We start from the raw sequence: 19,962 nt of genomic DNA, 5'->3' as shown, positions 1-19,962 counted from the left end.
AAATATTTTTCTTGTCCTGTGAGGACATAGGTTAGCTGAACCAATATCCAGCACTGAAACTAGAAGAGCTATAAGTAAACAAAAGTCCGATGGAACTTTATGACCAAGGTGGTAATCAAAACAAAATAAACTAAAAATCTCCCCAGTGTAATTAATCATTTAATAAAGTCTTGTTACAGGGCATGTTCCTATGACCATCTGGGTTGAGGACTTCTAGGCGAAGAGTGAGCTAGCTACACATCTGCAGGAAAGAGGGGTTGTTTGGAGGGAAGGTGAGCTATGAACCTGCAAAAGAAGTTGTAAGTCCTTTTGTGGTCACGAACCTTCTTTTATGTGAATTTAGAGATAACCTGCCTTGTTTTGGAGAAAACAGCCTATTGTTAGGTATTTAACTGGCCCAGGAGTAGGACCGTGAGTGGGACAGATTGGCTGACCTTGCAAGAGCCGCTGAACAGAGAGCCGATGGACTGCTGGTGGGCCCGCGGTGTCAGCTCCTGAAAGGGGAGGAAAGAGGGAGCAGTGTTGCTGTGTCTTACTCCTCTCCGTTGTTCTAGGAGAGCTTTAGCAGGTCTGTAGAGAGATACAAGCGAAGGATGAAGTGCCACACTGTTACCAAGGAGCAAAAAACTATTGGTCCGGGGCAATTTTCCTTCTGAATGTAGAAATAGCTGCTAAATATGATTATATATAAACAATTCATACATAAACAAAAGCAAATTTAACAGAAGACAGTACTTAGACCATCCACACTGTGCACTGAATTGAATCCCTTTCTTCAAGTTGTAGAACTGTAGAATTACAGTTGTAGAATTCTGCGCATGTAGAATTACAAATTGCTGTATTGTCTTTGGCAGCAGAGAATCTCTGGCTGAAATTGTTTTGCCTTTCCCAAAGGGATGGCTTGATTTACATGTTGACTTTGTCTCAAATTTTAGAAGACTGTTTAATTCCGTAAATGTAACATCTTGTTAAATGATTCTTTTTATCAGTGAAATATTCCTAAAAATGTAATAAGACAAAGGTATCTGCTTTAGCCCTTCTGTTTTGCTCTTGAAGTAGCATCACTATAGTGGAAGTCAGAATTCACAAGAGAACATTTTAAGAGCTGCAAATTGAGCCAGAGAGAGTAAAATAACCAGGTGATAACAGTGCTTTATGTAGCCCACTGAACTTGATGTAGATCATCTTGATCATATTTTAGGTTGTAAAATTAATGTTTATATTAAGGAAGAAAGAAACTAGAACAACCCAAAATTCTGTGACATCTCTGTCAAATATTTACAGAAATAATTTAGCATAATTTGATCCATAGAGCTAATATTCCTTATTATTTCTGACTGAAAACTCAAGAGATATAAGTATGTGCAAGAATGGTTATAAACATTTGCTAGGTAAATGATGTCCTCTATGCTTGAATTGATTATGCAGATTTCTTACCCATTTTACTTTTTCACAGGAGATCTTTCAAAAACCTTCGAAGAATGAAACATTTTACAATCATTTTCCTAGCAGGGAGGAATTAAATTTCCAATATAGAAATTTATAGTATTGGGTAGTATACTTAACAATAAGCATGGCATGGCATGAAGAGAATTTATATTGAATTCAGACTGAAAATGAGCTGGCTATGTCCAAATCTTCTCGGGCATAGCTATGAATAGGGAACAAAAAAGAGTTTTTGAAAAGCATAATTTACTATGGCAGCAGTAAGATTTAAATATTTTGCAAAATAGTCTTTGAAGAACAGATTTCCAGTTGTTTCAGAAAGGAGAGTTTTCACCACTGTGAAGCAGGTATATTTGTACCATCAGCTATACCAGGTTCAGAGTTTTGCTATGGGAACATGTATCGAACATAACTTGTATCGAAATTGACTAGTTTTATTTCAGGATTATGAGCAGAAAAAGTTCAGACAAAATATACATAAACTTCCATAGTTTAGACAAAGTTAGTGCAATGTGCCATCAAGGTAAACAGGAGAAAACATCTGACTTCCCAAATGGAGGAGGAGGAATGAAACGTAGTAACAATTTATACAAGAAGGAGCATCTATGTCTGTAATTGGATGGAACGGCAAAAAAAAAAAAAAAAAAATCTATTAGATGCTTTACAGATTATGGCGTGACATGATTTACTTACATAAGCTGATGGAAAACCTGCTGGGGAAATTAAAAACATAATTTGGATTTGTTCCAAAAAAAGAAGCTGACCAAAAGAAGACAGTGTTACTGAAGATACTAGTATTGAGTTTTCTGTGTAAGAGGTAATGCTAGTAGTGCATCGTGCAGACAGAATACATACTAAATAGTAGCCCTTTATAAAAATGTTGTTTCTGGAATGGAAACATCAAAAATGGAGCTGGAAGTGGTTACTACTGAACAGTTATCTACTGTGTTTAGCATTGATCCAAATCATTCCAAAACAAACATAAATAGCTTAAATGCTGCACAGTCTCTTTTTTATTTAACTGGTAAATATCCTTGACATATGGAAAGTGGAAAGGACAAACGGATAGCATAGGATGAAATAGGTTGACCCCAGCTCTGCTACTGGAAGGTGTTATGATTGCTGTTCCCAAACATTTTCCATTGCAGTCCGTTGCTGCTTGCCAGCCCTGCTCGTATTGAGATCACTGCTCCACTGGTAACTGCCCTGGCCCCGTGTGGAGCTGTGACCTCAAGTTTGAGGAACTGTATAGTTCTGTTACTGGAACCTGTATAGGTGTAAACATATTAGAAATATAAAAATTTATTTCATACTGATTTTGATCAGCAGAAAGAAGGTTGACCTGAAGGTTAGAAAAGAGTGTGTACCATTGAACTTTTTCTCATTGTTTTTAGTGATTGTTTTCTGTTTCCACTTTTTTCTGCCTTTTATTGCTTTGCGTGTACTAGTTAGAAGGTTGATAGTATAAACATATAAAGGAGAAAAATTGCAGTTGCAGCTCACAGCAAGCAAGAGGGTATGTTTAGCTGGTGCTTGTTATACATACAGGTTGTGCAGATCTCTCTGCTAGAGACTGCCTGGGTAGGCAGAGATGTGAGCGCCTCTTCCACTTGTCTGGCTTTCCTCCAGGGGCAAAGGGGGAACAAGAAACATCTGAGCATCTTTAACAGCAACTGCCCTTTTTGCTGTACATATCTGTCCATAGCTGAAAGCTGTGTGATTAAATGGTTGAAAAATATTTATCAACTAGCTTATTTTGTCACGCGTGAGGACAGAAAACTAATGTGCACAGTTGAGATGGTCAAAAACAAAGAACTGTTGCATCAGTTGTAAAAAAAGAAATCTAAGCACTAAGAAAGGTAGCTTTATGCAGGAACGACACTAACTGGAAAATGCGTTAATTAAAGGAAAGAGTGCCCATTACCAAAATGATGGTTACTATACAGTTCTCATGAGGCAGTAGTGAGCGGCATTCCTTGCACAGCATCTGTATACTTGGATTGAATTTGATAATGGAGGATGTTGAAACAGAACATGCTTTTTTGCTTGGATTAAAAAAAAGCTGCTGAAGAAGTGAGTTCCTTATGCCTATAAATGCTGTTCGATTTTACATTATCGGGTTCATGAGGGCTGCAGGAGCAGTTCAGGATGTAGGCAGTGAGACTGGGGGAACCTCTGCCCAGGAAATGTGTAAGGACTGTGGCTTGTGTCGAGGTTGTGAGTACCTCAGAATGAGGAAGAGTGATCAGGTGAACAGGACACAGGATGCTACAAGAGCATTTGAAGTATTTGAGTAAAAAAAGGAATCAGAGCAAAAGGAATTCCTAATATGCTTTTGGGCATCGTATAACTAATTAATTGGATATGTTCAGTTAACCAAAATCAAGCAGCCTTGATTTTCTTTAAATTTAAGCCTTAGATATATGCAGAAAGATATATTAAAAAAACAGGTGAAAGCTTCAAGAGAGGTGAAAAACTTTAAGAGTTTGCAATTATATTTCTTAAAGGTTGGAACCTTCTGGCAGTTAGTGTTTGTAGGAGGAACACAGGAATATCAGCAATAAGCTTGTAATATAGTAAAAAGAGGGAATTTTCTTCCTCTTTTTGGTGAAGATTTTGATCAAGAAAGACTTTTTTTTTCCTGCACGCCGAATGAACTTTTTACTTTGCCATTCTTAGACTCCTTAGGCATGGCATAAATTGGCATAAATTTTATTTGGCATTATCCTGGCATTTACCATGTTTAAGCTGATGTTGCTTGCTTTAATTTAAGGAGAGTTTTCATCCTGTATTTGTGCTTATGTGGAAAGTTGTTCACTTAGACACCACAATGCAAAAGACCTGCAATGGCCATAGCAAATGGTCAACATTTCCCAAAAATACTACAAAAGGTAACGTTGTTATTGCTTCCACAACACCCTGAAGCTCCAGTATAGGAGACATGTAATACCTCAGTTATCACTGTGTTATGTGGTTGGCAACAATGTTTTTTTAATGATACTCCAGACAATGTAAAAACAATGCATATGGATAAAAAGTATATGAAAAATGGTTGTTTGCATAAATGTAAAACACCTCCTCTTTCAACTCCAAAAGTGCTGGAATTTTTGGAATTTTGAGTGAGTTTGCTTTTCTGATGCTCAGCTATAGATCCATAATGCAAAGATCATTTTTCTAAGAAAAGAAAAGAAAGAATTTTAAAAATATTTTCCTTCATTTTGTAGGTCTGGTTTTCAGTTTTTGCACTGGCGTGACTTTCTTCAGCTAAGCTGTTACACCAAATGTGCAGTAGTGAGCAGCCAATGTATTTCTTTTCCTGACCCCAGTGAACAAATTCTGGCCTCAACCTGATCAAAGTGGAAATGTACATGTGTGTATTAGGATAGAAGTGTTACAATTCTTCAGCAAATCAGTTTTAAAATCTTGTAAGAATGATTTGGTAAGTGTCTGCTGTTTGGTGACTGCATGTTGATGCACACATTATCTCTGGTGGTGATATGTAATTCCTGGGGCTTTCCTATTTCTCTAGGTTTTCTAATTGCTGAGTCTCTGCTATTGGCATTTTTAAATTAGATATCTAACACAGCATCTTCTTCCACTGAAAACAGATTCTGGGAATGACTATCTTGCTGATGTAGACTGAGACCAAGTCTTAGTGTAGCTTAAACCATCCTTAGGAGGGAAGGAAGTTTACTCTTCCTGACACCGTAAGTCAAACAAGGTATACAAGAAGTCTGTTGTATATTTGAGGCTGCTTCCAAACCAACATTGCTGTAGCGTAGCAAATATACTGCTCTCAAGTCTCATTCAGCTGCCTTCCTCTCAAAAAATAAATGTGTAAGTAAGTGCACTATTCGTAGCTTTTTGGTTTAGAGTGGAAAGAATACTAAGTCTTTTTTCTCACATTAAAAAACAAGAATGGAGTACAGAGGTGAAAGTGGTTACGGGACACAAATTCTTTCAAAAGTAGTAAATATCTGGAAATTTTCTTTCCACTGAAACCATCCTGTTGAGTGTACTCTGCACGACAAAAACAGGCTGTGTTTTCTGACTGAGAGCAAGCAATTTGCTAACAAGGGGTTAAAAAGACAAACAGTAAAAATAGTTCTCGTAAAACCTGTGGAATAGCATGAATCTTTAGGTAATCACAGAACAGCCTTGTTACTCTGTGATGCACTGAATTTTTTAAAAGTTTTTTATTAGTCTTTAAGGAATACCTAAATAGATTTGCCTCTATTTTTTCCCTGTATGAAGGACAGACAAAGAAACAGACACTGTCACAAACTGTGTAGTTAACATAAAATTAGTGTCTAACAAGTTTTGTCCCATCTATACACCGCAACAACTTTCAGTGGTAAAAGTACCTGAAGGCTGAGGCCTCATTCTCCAATGTATGTGTGGTGAAAAGATCCAGTTCAGATATTTTTGCCTCCCAGATCAACTACCACTCAAATAGGCTGGCCCAGCTTGTTTGCATGGATGCAATGTTAATTGGATCTAACAACTGGTCTGGCTTGATCTTTTCAATCATCATCTCTTTTGACAGCTTTTTTCAAGTTAAATGAGTTTCCCAGATACAATTCACAGCCAGTCCACACAATTCCACCGCAACTGAGAGTAGAGTGCACTGTATCTCAGGGATCAATAAACAGCATGAAAGAAGGAGGGAGGAAATACTTCACAATGACAGTGCCACGGAATATGTTGTGTCATGAAGCTCCAGCCACAGTGACAGTGTTTTGACATCTGGTTCATTATCCTTATGTAAAGATATTTCTTCTTTTGAAATTATGAAAATAACATTTGCTTTTTCACTGATGATATCATAAAACTTGTGGAGCACTAAGAGTCAGAAAATGTAGAAGTCTTTTTCATTGTAAACTGAAAAAGAATAGTTGAGAAATTTCACAGAAATATTGTAAGAAAGACTGGTATATTTTCATGCTGTGTCTTGCTCAGACTTTCATGAAGACAGTTTTATGCTCATTTGACTTCTGGCATTCATTAAGCTTTCCTATACTGGAGCAGTAACCTACAAAGTCTTCTTGACTTCTATATTTGACACTCCTGGCAAGAGTGACAAAATGTGCTTGCCAAATAATTTTCTCCCACAGCAAGTCACTAAAGAGATGGAAAAACACTGGGAAGAATGAGAGATTATCGTACCTTCTAGGACTGTCATCATGTCCACGGATCTTACAAATTGCAAAAAGTGTATTTTTGAAAAAGAACAATATCTGTAAAATATGTTTTTGAAAATTACTGGTTGCAGCAATATATATGTATCACCTAATCTGATGTGTGTATGAGAAGATCACTGATATTCTTTGTATTTTAGCATATAATATATACACTCCAAAAATTGTCTTTTTCTGATAATAGGAAAATAAATGGCAGGCTTTGATTAGAGAAGCCTTGCCTTTTTCTTGGTGATTTTCCATAGTCTTTATCGCTACTGCAATGTTATTTTCTTTATGTTTTGATGCATGAGTGGCAGTTATCTCTTATTTCAGGGATGGTGATATTACTAAAGGGATTACATTACATGGCTGCTTGCAGTAGAGAGATTTAAACTCAGTAACAGAGGAATTTCTTATCAGTCTAGTGTTTCTAAATTAGGAATTAGGGAAAAAAGTCAATTATTTACAATGCGTAGCAAGGACAACATAGACTTTAACCTGTGCCTCAGGGTCAGCAAAGTGTGCAACGTGCCTGCATTCTGCTGTGACCACTGCCGCCATGGAGCTGTACTGATGTGTGTTAGTGCCCAAGAGGTGATACCGCTCTCCCTTTTATTGCCTGCTGCCGTGGGCGCTCCAGGATCCTTAGCAGGGGTCCCCAGCCTCCTCTGCCCCCTGCCGCAAACCCTCCCACAAAGAGGAGAGACTGCTCAGCAGTGGCGTGAGCGTGGGGTGAGCAGCAGCCCCACGCCTGCACACAAGAGTTTTAAGAGTGAGGAGGAATAGTGACATGGCCTCACCAAGAGGGCTTGAGTTTTAACTCATACACCCGGCTGTCCAAAGAGAAGGATCCCAGACTAGCAATGAAGCAAATGAGAAAGGCAGCGGCTTTCCATTCCTCCTTGCTCGGCACTCTCTGCTGCCCCAACTTCTGTTCTAGCAAACCTGTATTTGCCATGAGCTCTCTGTCTTTGCTCACTCTTCAGCTGTTCTGGCAAGGAAAGTTCAATGCTATATCTTTAATATTCTCCCATCCCACATATCATCCTCCCTACATACTTTTCATGCTTTCTGTATGTTGTCATTGACTGTCTAATTAACTCTTTTTTCATAACTTGTTACTTGTTACTTTTGTAACAAGTTACAAATGTCCGGACCTCTGTGCAGCAGGTCTTTCTGGAAGAAAAGCTCTTCCTACCCACCACAGCTACTCGGCAGCTGTTAAGGCTGGGCTCTTCAGTCCAGCACTGTCACAACACTGCGCTGTAGTCAGCAATGACTTTTGCCTTCATAGCAAAAGAGGGCTTTCACTTTTTTAGACATATATATGTACATATAGAGAGAGACTTAGCTAGCCCATTGTGGAATTTTCCTGGAGACCGCAGTGGGTAGTTTTTACAAGCAGGGGAGCAGCGCACCAGTGTGGTGGCAGGGCTGTGGGATGCCTTCAGCCACTAGTGCTGCCAAACTCTTTTAAGGTGTCACATCAGGCCTTGTTCTGCCCTCTCCCTGCTTCCCCTGCCCGCTCCTTGGCTTTTTTACTGAGCAGTTAGAGATTAAAACTCCAGTGCAATCCATCCATCAGGATTCTGCAACAACACAGCCATTTCGTTGTAAAAACACACCTTTTCCTGTTCTTAAATTAAGCAATAAGCAGCATAAATTATATCTATTACCATATACCTGGCATACTATTTCACATTTTGTGTGTGCTTAGAATAGGTGCTGCAAATTAGGTAAGGAAAATAACGAAACTACAGAACAGTTTTCTTTGCTGGAGAAGAATAAGATTTTTTTGATATTGAAAATGGAAGAACACTTTTACAAGAATATATCTAGTTCTAAGTTAAACCCTTGAAAGATGGAAGGGATACAGTATGACACAGATATTTCTTTAAAATAAATCCTTTATTGCTTTTTATAGAGGTAGAAACTGTTCTATAGGACACAAAGGAAAAATGAGGAAAGGGTAAGGGACTATAATTTATATAGTTTTAGAAAATAACCAGAGGGGGATAACTGATAATTCTCTACAAAGAAATGATAAAAGACAAAGAAATGATAAAAGACAAAGAAGATTTATTCAAGGTTGCACAAAGATGTTTTATAAGATCCTAATAGCCTTACATGAAAAAGGGGACATTGAGATTAGATATAATGAGAAACTTTGCAATAGAAAGATTTGATAGTGGAGCAGTCTGTCAAAAATGGTTGTTGAAACACAATCACAAGAAGTGTTCAGGAAGAGATAAGATAAAACTCTCAAGGGAGAAGCTAGTACAGAGATTAGCTAGAAATGTTCTAAATTATAGCCCTGGTGATGCTCTGGGGATTTGTGTTTTACAAAAATGCTGTTGTGAGTTGGTTCGTGCCACCTTCTCAGCCAGTATCCTCACAAGTTGTTGTCTTCTTTCAAGCCTCTCCAACAGAAAAGGGCATAAGTATCTTTTTCTTGCTCCCTTTTACAGGGCAGAAGAGAGACAATGTCTATTGTACTAAGAGAGCTAATTAGCAGACTCAAGATGAATGTGTGTGGGGTTTTAAATTACTTCATTCTTCCTGTGTCTGGGGAAATACCAACTGGCTGGGATTTCCTGATGGGTAATGACAGATATTGCAAATACTGGGGATTCTGGTTACAGATATGCCACCTTTTCTTAGCTAGTAGATGTAACTGCACTAGCTTCTGAGGATTTTATTTGTTAATTTGCTAGGGGTCTTCTAGTCCTGATTCAGTCATTCTGTATGCTGCAGCAATAGCCCAAGTTGAAGAATTTGCTCTTGCTCTGTTATTTGTAAAGTGGGTTGCTCCCTTTCTATGGGAACAGTTACAGTTAAAATAATGCTATGAAAGAGGAACTAAAAAATGTTGCTGACCATATTTTTCTGCATTACTAGAGGAATGAAGGTGACTCAGAATAACCTTTGCTCCTTTCTGGTCCAAGATAGTCCAAAAGCCTTTTAGAGTAGGGTGAGCCTTGCTTTGGTTTACGACTAAGCTACTCAGTCCTCAAGAAACAGTTCTCTTGGCAGGGAATGGATAGGCTTATGGGATGCCTTTGTTATGTGCAGTTTCCCTCGATCATATCTTTCCCACTGGTTGCCGCCATGGGTTTAGCAATCCAGCTTTCTGGCTGCCATGGAAAAATCAATAGAGCTGTTGCCATCTACATGCCAACAATTTCAGTGGAAAGACAGGATAGGCAAGTGTGCTTACATTTACCAAGGGAGGAATCAAGGATCACAAAATAAAAGGCAGAGGAGAGAATCAAGGATCACAAGATAAAAGGCAGAGGAGAATGAGGATGGTGAGCAGAATTAGGTTATACAAGAGGACTGTTCTGTCGAAAAGGTTAATTGGACATTAAAGCAATGCACCCAGCAAATTGTATTTATATGCTCTGGTTATGGACAGTTCAGAAATTCATTAGATATTGTGATGATAGTTACTTTGTAAGTCCTAGACTAGGTAATGTTGCAACAAGTTAATCATAACCTTTACTACAGGAATTCAAGGCTGGATTAGGTACCTCTTCAGATTAGTGCAATTGATTGGCTTCCAGTGAATAAAAATGAAGGTGAAACCAAAGCTATTTTTTCTGAGTGAGAACTGTAGTAGCTGTGTGGATAAATTAATTGAAGAAAAGTCTCCTTTTGTTTAGATTAGCAGAAACTGTCCTAGAAGTTGCACTCAGTGACACTAGAGTCCACTGCAAGTGTTTTGACATAGATGCAAGCCTATGTGTTGAGGAATAGGTATGCTTCATCTGAATACATATGCATTTTATATACAAAGCATGTCAAGCATTTTTGAAAAGCTGTTAAAATGCCAAAATCCAGGTTGTGCAAAAAACATTCATTTAGCAGGTTTGCTTTATGATAAAATCTTTAATGCATAACTTCATAGCTTGTTTAAGCCAAAACCCAACCTAGTTTACAGCTACATTTTGGTACAGAGCATTTTATGCTGTTCAGATTATATCTTCATCTACCTGTGTCTACATGTATCTTATCTTCATATTTTGGAAGCAATAAAGAGAGATGGAAATTAGGTGGAATATAGGTAGATGGATACAATTAGATGAAATGAAGGGGATAATTTGTTCTTTTTTGTTTATTTGATGTCCATATCTCTATGCCTCAGAATCTAAGTTTGCAACATTTTGTTTTGTTTTGTTTTGTTTTGTTTTTCGAACCATTCCAGAACTAAAGAAGGAACGCACTAGACAGATTTGGAGGGGCAGTTTTCACTGCAAATTAAGTGCTTAAGTTCGGATCTGTTCCTTTTTAAATGGTCTTGTCTGTGTCCAGCATGAGTAAAGAGCATGCGTTTGTTTTTTGACAAAAGAGACTCCTGATGTTTCCTGGGGACAGATGACTTGCCTTGTGGATGTTTTCTCATCTTTGGTCTCTTGCAAGGCTTAGCTAATTTTGAAGCAATGCTACGTAACAAACCTCTAGACACTTAATCTTGTCTCCATACACAACTTTGCCAAAATGACTGGACCGATCCTAGGAAATGAATTATGTTGATAGTTTTGTCATTTATATATTGGGGGGGGGGTGTTCTTCAGTAAACCTGTTTTTTTTCCTTTACAGATTCCAAGCATTTGTCTATTTTGCATCTGTCTTTCAAGCTATGTCATGTGGTATCCACTATTTAGCTTCTGTGTTCATGGCTGTTACTCCTAACTTTGTATGTGATATCCCTGGAAATGTGAGTAATGTTCTCTCCTACAACTCCTCTGGATCAAGTATAGAGGATATCTGGACACTATGGACATCAACAGAAAATTACATCGTGGTCCAGCTGGAAGATGGAGAAACTTGGGAACTTAATCAATGTAGCAGGTCCAAACGAGAAGTCAGTTCGGCTCTCACATACGAATATGAAGGCAACAAGTCTGAATTTTCTTGTTCTGATGGATTTCTCTATGATCATACTAAATGGAAGAGCACTATTGTTACAGAGTGGGATTTGGTCTGTGACCGAGAATGGCTTGCAAAATTAATTCAGCCTACATTCATGCTTGGAGTCTTGATTGGAGCAGTGATTTTTGGTGATATTGCTGACAGGTAAAATGCCATCCTCTGAAAATTGTAGCTTCAGACCTCAGTAACTCCACGTGTATCTATCGGTTTTATTGTTTAATCCATTACGTATGAATTCAGGAGGTTCTGATGTTGTTTTATTCACAGATGTATTTAATTCAGTTTCTTTTTCCTGTAGCAAGTACCTATTTTACAATGTCTTTGCAAATAATTTGCTTTTAGAATTTGTTTCCCAATTTATGCCAGCTGTTGTTCTATGCCTTGAGTCTTCAAATTGCCCTGTGTGGCTTGTATTTTGCCCCTAGATTTCTTTTTTCCCACAAGAATAGTAATGGTAAGTACTAACAGCAATAGTAAAATCTGGGAATAGGTTTTCCCCTTATTTTCCATGAGCAGGAGAAATTCTTCACGGAAATATAAATGTTTATTTCTGGATATAATAAATAGTTAAAGGGCTAATATAAGGTTAAAAATCATATATTTTTAAATCACAGCTTTCCTAATCTCTGTCATGAATACAGCTCTGTGGGACTGATGCAAAAGCTCTGAGAGTTTCATCAAGCCCTATGTTGTTAAAGTAAACACCCATATATTAGCTTTCCTCATCAGTTTTGCAATCCAGTTGTAGTTTTTCCCTGAATGGCTAGCTTAACTTCAGGCTCTTAAAGGTTAATCCAGATAGGAAGAAAAATGGTTGCCAGGGAGCTTTGCTCTAATTTCACTTATTTACCAGCATATACAAAGGTCTGTCTGAGCATGGAGGGACTCGATCAGACCATCCCCTGCTCGCTGTGCCAAGGATCTCTGTCAGCTTGCTCCCCTCCAATGCCTCCTCCCTGGGTGTTTTCTCAGATGACACAATGAGCTATCCATATTAGATTCAAATTCCTAAGCGACGTTGTATTTGGTTTTGTCTGAGGCAGCTTATGTACCTGTATTTTCATTTGAAGACTGCTTTAACTTTATTTATCTCTTTCTATAAAGGAGCTCATAGACTAGCAGCTCTATTACATGCAGGATGAAATCCTATTCCACAGCTAACAGTATGAGCAGAAAAAGTAGACCAGTCATGTTGTTTTCTGGTTTTCCTTCATTAGCACAAAGCTACGGTGTTGCAGTCACAACATGAGAATGCAGAAAAAAAGATTTTTTTTTTTTAATTTGGATTTTAGAACACATGGAATCAGTCCTTTCTCCTGCTCCAAGGCTTTCTAAAACTGTATTTAATACAAAACCAGAATTTAATGCCAACATTTGTTCTGTCTCTCTTTAAATCAGTCATAGCTTATTAATTAATATTCAGACATGACTTGTGAGGTTATGATCACATTGTTCTCATTTTCATTTAATTCAAGCCATGGACAGCCAGTTAAGATAATATACACATTCTGGGTTGTGGATTTGCAACCATAGATTTTACAGCTGAAAGTTATTATTTTCTGACAGATCCTGGCTGGTGGGAAATAAGTTTGTGGGTTCCTCCCATTGCCAGTTAACAGACTTTCCAGCAGAAGAGGCCCGACAGCTGGGACCCACTGGGATCACTTCTGGCAATCCTGGCAGGAATTATTGACCAAATGTGCATGATGACTCCTTCTACACAGATCTTTCAGCTCAGAGTCAGAGGAAAACGGGAGGGCACTATGCAGTGTTGTTGTTTGGACTATATTTCCTATTTACAACCTCACTTTCCAGGACTGTTTTGATGTCATACTAAGCACTCACAGAGAAAAACAGGCAAACCCTCTCCCACCCCTGGAAGTCTCCACATTCTCCACCCAAATGTAATAGCCATGTCTGTGAAAAGTGGTTCACAGTGGAGTAGATAATAAGAATCCAAAACTATATTATCAGGGAATAAAAATGATTCAGCATATTTGGTATTACAGAACATTTGTAGATGAAATAGAATATAATGAATCTCTCAATAGAGTATTGTATACCTATTGCAGATTTCTAGGCTTTCTGCTCTGTTGAGCTTCTTGCTGATAGCATGGGCTCACTTGTTTGGGTACAGCTGGCTCTGCTTAGTGTACACGTTTTCTTTCTGAGGTATGGGAAGAGGACAGAGATATAGGTTCCTTTTTACCAAATGCCCTTCTTCTATGCTGAAAATTACTAAGTATGTTTCTGATAGGAAACTAGTGTTTGACATAATTTTTTTTGCTGCTAGCATACTAGCTTACTGGATGTCTATGTTTGTGCACGCATGCCATGTAATTGTCATTGATTAGAGAATTAAACTTAAAGTAATTGAACAAAGATACATTACAGAGGCCTTTCTTTACTATCCAAATTGTTTTTTACTGTTGGCAAGAGATAGCATGTGTTATCACAGCCAGCTTGTGTTAGAACTTACTAAGTACACATTAATATAAAATGTCTGAAAAAGCGAGTCTTACCTACTGTCCTCATAAATAAGACAGAATAAACTGGCAAATTAGTTATGTGGAAGTTAAACTTGAAAGTGGAAATGACCATATGTAATGCCCATTTCTGCACTTTCCTTCCAGCCAAGAATTCTGGAGTGGAAGTTTCTCCCATAAGTGTTTTTTTTCCCTTGAGTTTAGTTGGATTTACTGAAAATTTAATAGTTTTCTTTCTCAAGTGGCAAACAAAATAGAGGAAACTAACCAGGATTTCTGTGGTGAGTCAGAGCACTAAGTACAGTATCTTCAGACTTACTTCCAGATGAGCTCTCTGGAGTTGCAGTTGTATTTTAATAGGATGTTTATGGTTATTCATAACTTCATTATTGCTATGATTTGCAGAATGGGAAGACAACGTGTTATATGGTTCACGAGTGCTGGTCAGTTTGTATTTGGTGTTGCGGTGGCGTTCACATTTGACTACTACAGTTTTGTGGTTGTGCGCTTTCTCCTTGCTATGGTAAGAAGGGATGTTCATCCTGCCTCTCTTTGTGTCATTTGCTACCCCTCCTCAGGAAAACCTCTCTTTTTTCCTCTTTCCTCCCCTCCTTCATTATTCTAAAGCCCCTCTGTTGCACTTATTTCAGCAGAGCAGGGAGAGTCTGAATATTCTTGGATCAACAACACTTTTCCTCTTTGAATTAATAGAAAGCATCTGTATGAAGCAGTGTTTGGTACTTCCTCCATCCCAACCTCTGCTGGACTGGTAATTAAATACCAAGTGTGAACAGCAAACTCTGGTTTCTGCATTGCAGCTGGCATTGCATATCTCCTTGTTAGAAATGGACTATATATTTTTTTAAATAACAAATTGATAAGAAGTATGATTTTATCTCTACCATTTCAGTGATGGAGGAGAGGTGCGCTTCTCTTCCATGCATCTCTTTGGTCTTTTAAACTACATCTGAAATATTAAGTATATAGGTAGACATGTTTAACACCTAGATGTTTATACTATACTTAGGAGTATTCCAATATGTGTGTGTACATGTGTGTGTATATCTATTTACATACTTTTATATATATATTTAGTCACCAAATTTTAATTGCAATTTTACATCCAAAGTTGTATTTGCAGTCTTTCATTATGTAATGCATCGAGAAATTAGAAAGCTATCACAAGAAAAATAGTACATTATTTAAAGTAGTTAAGAAATTTGAAAATAATCACATCATTTATTTTATTCCTGCTGACAGTGCATTAGTCAAGAGAGGACTTTGTTTCTGGACCTCCCTTTGACTGATTAGCGCTCGGGAGGATTTCCTATGGGGAAAACTGCATGGGCATTTCAGCGTTGAACAGTGAGATCGACAGGAGTCCCTCTGCTGAGTCCCCTGGCAGTTGATGCTGGGGGCTATGGAAGTTTATAAAAGGAATGGACAGATGCTGTTGGTTTTCACTGCCTACTGGGACTGATTTGTAAGCTGGAGGTCCAAGGCCCTAACCCCATGCCACTGACATCAGTAGCAGCATTCATAGCAGTTTCAGCGGGTTCAGCATCAGAGTTTATTATATGGAAAAAATTGACTAATCAAAATAATTCACTGGAATATTTTCTAATCTAGATTTTCTAACTGTATTAATGTTCTGAGATGCCAAGAGTTTAGAGTGTTACTAGAGAAATTGAAATATATATGTTCAATGAAGACATGCTTTAATGAAGACCACACTGGTAATTACATTCTGTTAGTGTGGCTAAATAACATATGAAAACCTGTAACAGTTTTCCTACAACCTATAAATGAGATTTTCTTCCAACATTGTAAGCAAATGAATTAATGAGATAATTTACAAGGGTATGGAAGCTAATTTGCAGTAAATTTGCAGTACCCTGGCACGCAGGTTACTAGCAGTCTACTTAAAAGCCGAGGTCAAGATTTTCAGCAGTGGCTGTTATTTTGGTGTACCTTATTTTTTTAAGTATTCGGTTTGTGATGCCATTAATGGACCTGATTATCAGAGGTGAGGGGCTTAGTAATATTAGCAAATTAGGCTCAAAATTTTCAGGTTTCTCTTGCTGGCTCCCACCACCACCACCACCACCACTAAAGAGAGGCATCCAAAATCCCGCCACACTTTTGAATACCACTCTCTGTTATTCTGAAGATTTGAGTGAGCTTTTTCTCCAGTTGATTTGTTTTCAGGATTGCTTTTTTCCTACCAGGGTGTAACATGCCAGTGCCCTGCACGTTAAGTGTACGCAGATCAGGAACACTGTTAGCCATTCAGTTTTACTGCTGTTGCGCAAGGAGAGTAGGCACCAACCTCACACTTCTTTTTCTCTCTCTCTTTCCTCCCCAGGTTTCAAGTGGCTATCTGGTTGTGGCTTTTGTTTATGTGACTGAATTTGTTGGCACTAAAGCTCGAACCTGGGCTTCTATGCATGTCCATGCTTTTTTTGCTGTGGGAGTTATGGTTGTGGCACTCGTGGGATTTTTGGTTCGGACCTGGTGGGTCTATCAGATATTTCTCTCCATAACAACTCTTCCCTTTGTCTTGTGCTGCTGGATGCTCCCAGAAACACCTTTTTGGCTACTGTCAGAGGAAAGATACGAAGATGCACAAAAAGTAATTAATATAATGGCAAGATGGAACAAAGTAAACACTCCTTGTAAAATTTCTGAACTCTGCTCAGTCCAACAAGACGATCTAGTCAGTGGCAGAATGGGTAATAATAACGTATCTTCAACGAAGAAGCACAACATCCTCTATCTGTTTTGTAATTGGCACATTGCAAGAAGGACCATTACAGTCTGGCTGGTCTGGTTCACTGGGAGTTTAGGATACTACGTATTCTCCCTGAGTTCGGTCAATCTAGGAGGCAATGAGTATTTAAATCTGTTTCTCATAGGTAAATATTTTTTGTACTTTATTCTGCTTATGACAGAACTAGAACCTATAATTTAGAAGTGTCTAGAGATTTGGCAGCTGATTTCCTGACTTTATTTCTTCTATTATGAACTTTGCTCAAAAATGTTCATGTTAACTCTTCATAAAGTTGACTAACACCAGGGGGATACCATTCACTTCAAATCTCACTGTTTCTGGAAAAAAAACAGAATTTTAAATTTTTTGAGGTACAAAATGCTTCTCTGTCTAGCTTTGTGGTTGTAAAACCATAATCTATTTTTTCCTCTTTGCCCTGTAAGCATATAACAAATCCACACAAACAACAAGGGAACCGGACCAGCAACACAAATTCACACAACTCCCTTAAATGCACTAACTGGGAAAAAGGCAGTAAAGATTATTCCTATAATTACTTACAGTCCTAATAATATTAAGTTGGTCTGTACCGACAATGGATTCATTCTACTTTCAGAAGCAAGAGTAATTTTAGTTTTCTCAGAACTGTATTTTTTAATTCAGTTGCAGTATTCTATTAATTTTGTCTGCCTGACTGTAATCTCCCTTTGGTATGTAAGTTGTTTATAAAGGCTGCTCATGCATTCAAGGCCTGATCCAAAGTTTGTTAAGATCAGTGGAAATATTCCATTGACTTCAGAGGAATCTAGATCAGGCACGCAGCTCTGAGCCAGCAAAGAATTAAATCATGCACTTTGCTTTATGCATCTGAGTACTCTCAGTAAAGTGGATGTGACCGTTCATGTACATAAGCACACTGAAGCACTGGGACTTTCACTAGTTCAGTTTGTGTTGTCACGTATTATAGCACACTGGTAGACTGACTGTAGTGTTGACGATTAGATGCTAGTACTGCCCGGATAACTACATTGGTATGATACGAGCACAGTATATAAATCACTGTATCCGCCTGTTTCAAAAATACTCCAGGACACTAACACACACTGAATAACTGCAGCCTGTTTATGCCAATACAAAGCCAAAAGACTGCTTCCCTATGCTGTAAGTGTATTGACACACTATATGTGCTTAGTAAAGGAATGCAGCCTATTTGTTTGGAGTTGTACCTTATGTTCTTCCTCAATTTTGCATTGGACATAGTCACATTCTTCATGAGCAAGCTGGTTTAAACAGGTCCAAACTGGCTTAGGCTCGGTATAATTTGTCCCAGAGCAAATCATGTTTAAACAGGAGTTGTAAACAGTTCTAGCCAAACTCCAGTTCTATTATAGCTGCAGAAGTTTTTCTCTGGAAAGAGACATTAGAAAATGTTGGTGACAGTGGGATATCATAAGCGGCTGCCCTCTTTTTAATGGGGAAGAGAGAAAGATGAAGCCCCAGTCAGCATTTGTGGAGCTGAGTCAGAGGAAACCAGAACTGAAAAGACCATTTTTGGCCTTTCCTGTTGGAGTGTGATGTCTGCACCCGGGGGAGGTTGCTGGTTTCAGCTCTGTAGTCCAGGTGTAAGTTGGCAAATCCTGAGCAAGCTGTCAATGCGAACACCAGCAATCTGTGTCTAGTGGGCACTCCGAAGCTGTTGGTGTGAAAAGACCTGAAACAAAAGAATGGCAAATGGAGTGCTTTCAGGCACAAATGTCAGCGTTGGGAGAGCACGGCCAAGGCCTTGCTTTTTTCTGTAATTTTCCAACCATTTCTATGCTTCGTTTCCACCACAAATTGAACTGGAGCTTCTTTATGCTGTAAAACCTGGCTCACTCGTCCCTTCTTCACCTGCCACTACCGCATTTTAGGCCATGATTTTTACTTTCTGTTGTCATTTTTGTGATGAAATGAGTAAGCTCGACACACTGTTTATCTCCAGATTTCACCTACTTATTACATTTAAAATCAGTCTAACTCCGAGATTAACTGAATCCTCACAAAGAGGAAGTCAAAGTTATTAAAAGAGTATGTCGTCATGGGTTAAAACCAAATTAATTTCATACTGACAGGTGCTGTGGAGTTGCCTTCCTATGTCATTGCTTGCATTGGGATGGACAAACTGGGAAGGAGAAACACACTCATTCCGTTCCTTTTATCAAGTGCACTGATTTGTGTTTTAATTATGTTCATACCTCAGGTTAGTCACATATCATTTAAAGTGTTCCTATAGTAGAAATTTATTTTATAGAATCTGAGGTCTGTAAATGCAATTGTTCTTTCTAAATCATGTAGCTGATTAAACACCATCTTTAAAATGAGGCTGTCAGTCTAAGATAATTTCTATATTTTCACTAGAGATTTCACACTAGCATCACAGAAGTCACAGGTGAAATGTTCCGAGCGCTTGAATGAACTAAGACTGGTAAAAAGTTATATGGGCACTAGTTACTTATCAAGACTGATTAAAAAAAAATACTTATTGTTTAAAAAAGTTTCACAGCTTTTGAAAGATGTAAATTAGGTTTGGAACAGTGACATTTTCTGATGATTTATTTGTTTGTGCTCTCTTTCATTAGGATTTCAATATATTAATTATCTTAGCAAATATGGCTGGAAAATTTTCAATAGGAGTGGCATTTGGCCTTATCTATCTCTACACAGCAGAACTGTATCCAACAATTGTAAGGTAAGAGCTTTTGCCAGCCATGTATTTTCCACTGTTTTTCTCTTATTTCCTTTCTGTTGTTATGTTCTTGGGCCCGATCCAGCTCCTCTTGACATTAATGGCAGTGGTCCAAAAGCCTTGGGATGGGATGAGTTTCTGTGGTGCTGCACAGCTGTCTAATATTTGGCTGTAAAATACATTTTTATTTATTTTGCATTTCCATGTGCATTGATTGGTTTCATTGAGGAACCAGAAGAACTCTCAATACTTTCTTAAATGTTGCTTATGCCTTTCTTAACACTCCTGGTTGTTCAGCTTGTGATCTATACTGAATGGTGATTGTACTTAATCTTAATTATGGGAGCAGCTAAATTTCACTACAGCAGAAATTTACATTGTGTAGCAGTGTTTTCTAGTATAATTGCATAAAGACACATGTCA

General features: G+C 38.1%; 1 protein-coding gene across 1 annotated transcript in view; it reads left to right on the top strand.

Moving 5' to 3' along the window:
* SLC22A16 (solute carrier family 22 member 16) overlaps positions 1 to 19,962 on the top strand; it is a 38,887-nt gene that overhangs the window by 9,743 nt on the left and 9,182 nt on the right. Inside the window, exons 2-6 of the mRNA XM_026119990.2 lie at positions 11,226 to 11,702; positions 14,450 to 14,567; positions 16,410 to 16,959; positions 18,926 to 19,053; positions 19,433 to 19,542. Of these exons, the coding sequence (XP_025975775.1) occupies positions 11,226 to 11,702; positions 14,450 to 14,567; positions 16,410 to 16,959; positions 18,926 to 19,053; positions 19,433 to 19,542 (1,383 nt within the window). The remainder of the gene's footprint in view (positions 1 to 11,225; positions 11,703 to 14,449; positions 14,568 to 16,409; positions 16,960 to 18,925; positions 19,054 to 19,432; positions 19,543 to 19,962) is intronic.

Source organism: Dromaius novaehollandiae, chromosome 3 (assembly GCF_036370855.1).
Source record: "Dromaius novaehollandiae isolate bDroNov1 chromosome 3, bDroNov1.hap1, whole genome shotgun sequence".
Classification (NCBI taxonomy): Eukaryota; Metazoa; Chordata; class Aves; order Casuariiformes; family Dromaiidae; genus Dromaius; species Dromaius novaehollandiae.
The sequence above is the reverse complement of the archived record's forward strand: the minus strand, read 5'-3'. Positions and strand labels throughout refer to the sequence as shown.